The 5,397-nt window shown below is 37.8% G+C and overlaps 1 protein-coding gene across 1 annotated transcript in view; it reads left to right on the top strand.

Moving 5' to 3' along the window:
• ghrhrl (growth hormone releasing hormone receptor, like) overlaps positions 1–5,397 on the top strand; it is a gene marked incomplete in the record, with an annotated part of 49,049 nt that overhangs the window by 40,253 nt on the left and 3,399 nt on the right. The window contains 4 exon segments of the mRNA XM_014002945.1: positions 3,409–3,469; positions 4,114–4,183; positions 4,478–4,569; positions 5,365–5,397. Of these exon segments, the coding sequence (XP_013858399.1) occupies positions 3,409–3,469; positions 4,114–4,183; positions 4,478–4,569; positions 5,365–5,397 (256 nt within the window).

Raw genomic sequence — 5,397 nt, 5'->3', positions numbered from 1 at the left:
ATGTAATCCCATCTGTGTGCATGTGTTTTCTTCCCTGTCTGTTAAGCAGTTTTAGCAGTTTTTTTTCTGAGAGTTTTCAACTCTCTCTCAGATAAAAGATTAACCGACTCCCTCAGGTGGCTTCACTTCCTGCATCTGATTTCTGTGCTTCTGTGCAACAGACGCCTGGCCAAGTCCACCCTCCTCCTCATCCCTTTGTTTGGAACCCACTACATGTTCTTCAATTTTCTGCCTGACTACTTCAACATTAASCTGCGCCTCTGCATCGAGCTCTGCATGGGKTCCTTCCAGGTACAAGCATTACTCAGGAGTACAAGCACAGCACCCACTCTCCAAATTCAGTCTCATTTACTAACAAGCTCCTAAATTACTAGTTTTGTGCAGAAAATACTGAAATTATTCAACTGATATTTTTGCCACATAACACATAAAACACTCTCTGTGAAAAGAGTTTTTAACTTTTTTAGCTTTTTGTTGTTTTATTTTTGTTGGATCTAACCTCACCTTCATAATTAGTTCCAATTATTTCTATCAAAGAGAAATTTCTTTGTCCATTTAGGAAGATGTTTTAACAGAGTCTCCTCTTAAATGTGGGGTACCTCAAAGCTCTGTTTTAGGCCCATATTCTTCAAAGAAAAAAACCTTAGTGGTGGCTAGTAATCTGTGAAACAGTTGAAAATTGATACACTGTTCAAACCATTTATCATTTTAAAACTGATCATGATTGTTTTTACATGTGCTCTAAATCAATCAAGAGTAAGATTAGTCAATAATGGGCACAGCAGGAAGCGCGTCAAGAGCCCCATCTCCCCCTCCTCTGCCAGTCTCTGTTTAATGTCAGGTGAAATAAAGAAAGTCACGCTCTCCAGATAATTCATTCATGATAAATTCACCAGATAATTTAGAGACATTCAGATTTGGTGAGTTTTACCACACAGGAGCTGCGAGCTGACGAGGCTCGCTTTCAGAGCCATTTTTGTCCCGAGCTCAGTTTGATGAGCCACTGACCCACATTGGTGCTGATATCTCCTGCCAGGACACCGACTACAGGCACTCGATTTTAGCTAAGCGCTCCTGTCCATGTTCCACAGGTTAGTGGACATCATTCAGGAAACTGTCTCATCAGAAAATGTGTCACTACGTCACACAGTGGAGTCTCTCTGGTTGGTTGACCGCTCCGCATCAAGCTGCAAAATTTCAGATTTTCTAACTCAAGTGTTCGACGTGCTTGACGRGAAACATGCAAAATGCGTATAAAATATTTAGTGTTTATGTAGATGCAGTATAGTCCTGTTAGCTCAACTTAAAGTTGACAAAACCTAATTTAGCAGAAGCTAATTGATCAGCTAACAGAATTCAAAGTTAGTGTAAAAGCTAATCTGCTAAATGGACAAGTTAGTTCCTCTAATAGCTGTTAGCTGATCACTGGAACCATGCCCAACACTGAGATTAGTTTATGCTAAAAGCCAAGAAAAGAAAAAAATTCAGCTTTCACATTTTTATACGCATTTCATGTATTTGTGTGATTTAAATTAAACACTTGCTTGCAAAGATACACAACTATGCATTGTTTTGGCAGTAGCAAGACAAATGAATTTGTGTAAAGTGTGTTTTCATCAGACAAGCTGCTATAGAAAAGTCTTAAGTTAATGTCAGATAAGAAATTGCATTTTCTTTTAGTCCGTGCTCATTCCTGCTGAGATTTAAACAATTAGGCAGGTGTTTAACAAAGACCGTATTTTTTATTTATGGGATTTTTTTTATAAAAAATTAAATAAAAGCTGCAGAATCACAGATTTTACCTATTTTTTCACAGAGGTGTGTGTGTGTATGAAAACTGAAACAAACATGTTTTAATTTCTCATTGTTTCTCATTGTATTCCTACTTTCAGGGGCTTCTTGTTGCAGTTCTCTACTGCTTCCTCAATCAAGAGGTGAGTGCAAACCTCACTGTTCTCAAGCATGGTCCATAACATATTCAACACTACCCACAGATCATTTACAGGTCTCTGCTGTGTAACAAACCTGCTCAGAAGGATCACGGGTCAGTGAGGTGTTAAATTGTCAGGGTTTAAAGTACAGAAACAATCTCCCCGTTCTTCTTCCCTCATCGCATAAAGAAAGAACCCAGAGCACTTATATAATCAAGATTAATGCAGGACCAAGCTGACATCAGTCCGTCTCAGCTTAAGCCTTCCTATGCAAAGCACACAGATCAGTGTGTAGACATGCCGTCATTATATATTTTCAGGCAAACGTTCAGATGTTTTTTTAATATCCATGGTTTGAGGAAAAAAATTCTGACTGAAGTGATGAGCTAACAGAAAATCAGAACAAAACTTATCAGAGAAACATAATATAAAAGAGCTGAACTACCTTTTTTAAGTTCGTATATGTTCACATGGATTACTGTCTTGTAGAAAATACTGAGTTATAATGATTTTATTTTGTATGTTTTAGATTGTATAAATATATATTTTTTGTTTGTGTCAGAAATTTTCTTATAATCCAAAGGGGGGTCCGGCAGAAACAGTCTGGGAACCACTGCACTAAACCGAGTTGAGTAAATGTAAAGCAGTCTACTCAACCCAGTTTACTGGAACCAGTTGACATAAACTTGGTTATGGCCCTGTCACACTATAATGTTTTAGACAACTTGTAAACATTTTGTTTGACTTTGAAGAGGTCTATGCTAAAGATGGAATAAAAAAATCAGCTGGAAGCCTCTTATGGATGTATACATACTGCAATGCTAATGATTAGATCAAATTTATAACCTATGTTATTTAGTCATAAAATAATTCACAAGTTGTCTAAAAAATTATAGTGTGACAGAACCTTTAAGCAAATNATTTTAACTACATTCACATTATTTTTTTAATCAAATTGCAATGTATCATTAAAAACAAACATTTAGTTCTCTCTATTTTTAAATATCTAAAAAAATTTTGATCTTATTTTGTAACCCAGATAATGAATGACGTAGAGTCCAACACTGGCGGCGTCTTCATATAAAAATATAATAATTTACTTTGGAAACGCCTAGTTTGTCTGCAGAGATATCTATTTGCCGATTTTGGCAGTTCGGTTGCAGCATACGACTACTACGGGCTTTAGAGAGAGTTCATTATTTTGACAGCTAAAAACCTGCATGCCTAAAATTGGGAGGAGTTTTTATAGTAAAATGCAGAAATGATTCAAAGATTCAATGTGTTTATTGTCATATGCACAGATGAAAGACATGTTTCCCTGAGCAATGAAATGCCCCAAAATGTTTATTTTTGCAGAGATTTTGTGTTCAAACTTCAGGATTTTTAAGTTTAATAGCCTCTAATTATGATTCTGCCAACTGTGTGTGTCTTGYTTAGATCTCACTGATGTTAATTCGGCTTTCCGCTCTCTCCACAGGTGTGCCTGTCTTCTTTATAGTTCTGTGGATTGGATCCAGGGTGTACTTTGAAGACACCGAGTCTGTGAAACATACATAAACTTTTTTTTACTCATAATCTCCTCCAGTCGACACTGTGTGGAAAATACACTCAAAGCTGTTAAAAGATAGAATCATAGTGAAGAGCTTTATAAGGTTTGAATTAGTCACTAGAGGGGTTTGAAAACTCGCTAAATTTAGCAAGAAAGCCGGTTTTATCCAATTCAAATTTAAACTAATRTTTACTCTATTTTATACTTTTCAGTATATTATTCATGACCAACATCATGAAAAGCAGGCATTTATGTAATCCCATCTATGTGCATGTGTTTTCTTCCCTGTCTGTTAAGCAGTTTTAGCAGTTTTTTTCCTGAGAGTTTTCAACTCTCAGAAAACAATTCTACAAATGATTTTTCGGAGTAAACCCAGTTCAAGATGGCCACTACAGCTAATTGTTTTTGGGAAACATATAAAATGGTTATAACTCTGTTTAACAGTTATTGGGCTAAAACTAGCTGAGAGTCATCCACCAGTAACAGATTGCACAATATTATTCAATATTTTGTCATGTACGGTGGTGGCATTAATTTCTTTAAGGAAAACAGTTTTGTTTTATCCTAATAAACCTTTCTCAACCAGGAATCAGAAAAAATCGTTTTAATATGTCAAAAAATATGTTTATGCAGATGCTGGGACATCAACGAAGACTCACCCTACTGGTGGATCATCAAGGGACCGATTGTTGTCTCCATAGCGGTAAACACTCCCATTGTGCAAAGCAAAACAAAAAAAGGCAAACGTTTTGCACCAAGTACAGAGTGGATTATCCTGTAAAATATGCGCACCTTCATTTTTCAAGACTTAATTGGGAAAACTTTTGTGTGCCGTCAGAACCGAGAGCCAAAAACCCATCGCACACCAGTCCAAGTCAATTACATACTTGGCTGCACGCAGTGTCGCCGTGATGCTTAGCAATCATGTTGAGTATTTTCTACTGTTTCCTGTCTATCAGAACATTAATGCAATTTCTGTCTTTCTTTTTGTCACCAGGTGAATTTTATGCTCTTTGTAAATATAATCAGAATCCTGATCCAGAAGCTCAACCCTCGGCTGATCCAGTTCAATAACTCCTCGCAGTACAGGTACAGCAGTCGTTAAGTCTCAGATGTACTGACGACGATGCAGTTTTCTATTTGTTTATTGTATCTAAAGTTCAAATGATAAGCTGAATGAAGAAGTCTTTGAAAAGTTTCATATGAAAATGCCCTTTGTGTGCAGCCTAAATGCCCCGAGATTTGTTTTTTTACATTTTAGATTCCATTTTTCAAGACAAAGTCTTAGATTTTTCCGAGTCTCGTCTCTGTGACTTATTTGTGTTGAGCTCTTAAGCTTTCTCCTACCTGATGACTGACACTTTTTCTGATGCTTTTTAACTCAGAGTAGACGCTTTGATGTTGAAAGATGCAGGAAGTGCAAAAACAGTTGATACACCTCAGCGTGCGTTGAATAATTCATTTAGACTAAGCTGAACAACAGCCTGCTCAATCTGACCACGTCTACTTTCCCTCCCTCCAAGAGACTTATCAGAATTTCTAATTGAAATAGGCTCACTAATAGACTGAGAGTGCTGTGGCACGTCAAGTATTCTGGACCTCATAAAAGGCATATTGAGTTAAGTAGGAAGAGGCTTGACTTAACTGCACCAGGTAGTTTGTATGTGTGTGTAAGACAGTTACACACACGCACGCACGCACGCACGCACGCACGCACGCACACACGCACACACACACAAGTGTCCTCCTGGCTCACACCTCATCAGCAGCGCGCCTGTTTGCATCAGACAATCAGCAACAGCATTCAGATGAGACCGGCACACTAACCGACTCCCTCAGGTGGCTTCACTTCCTGCATCTGATTTCTGTGCTTCTGTGCAACAGACGCCTGGCCAAGTCCACCCTCCTCCTCATCCC

This window comes from Austrofundulus limnaeus, unplaced genomic scaffold (assembly GCF_001266775.1).
Source record: "Austrofundulus limnaeus strain Quisiro unplaced genomic scaffold, Austrofundulus_limnaeus-1.0 Scaffold15, whole genome shotgun sequence".
Taxonomy (NCBI): domain Eukaryota; kingdom Metazoa; phylum Chordata; class Actinopteri; order Cyprinodontiformes; family Rivulidae; genus Austrofundulus; species Austrofundulus limnaeus.
This window is presented reverse-complemented; position numbering and strand designations above follow the sequence as displayed.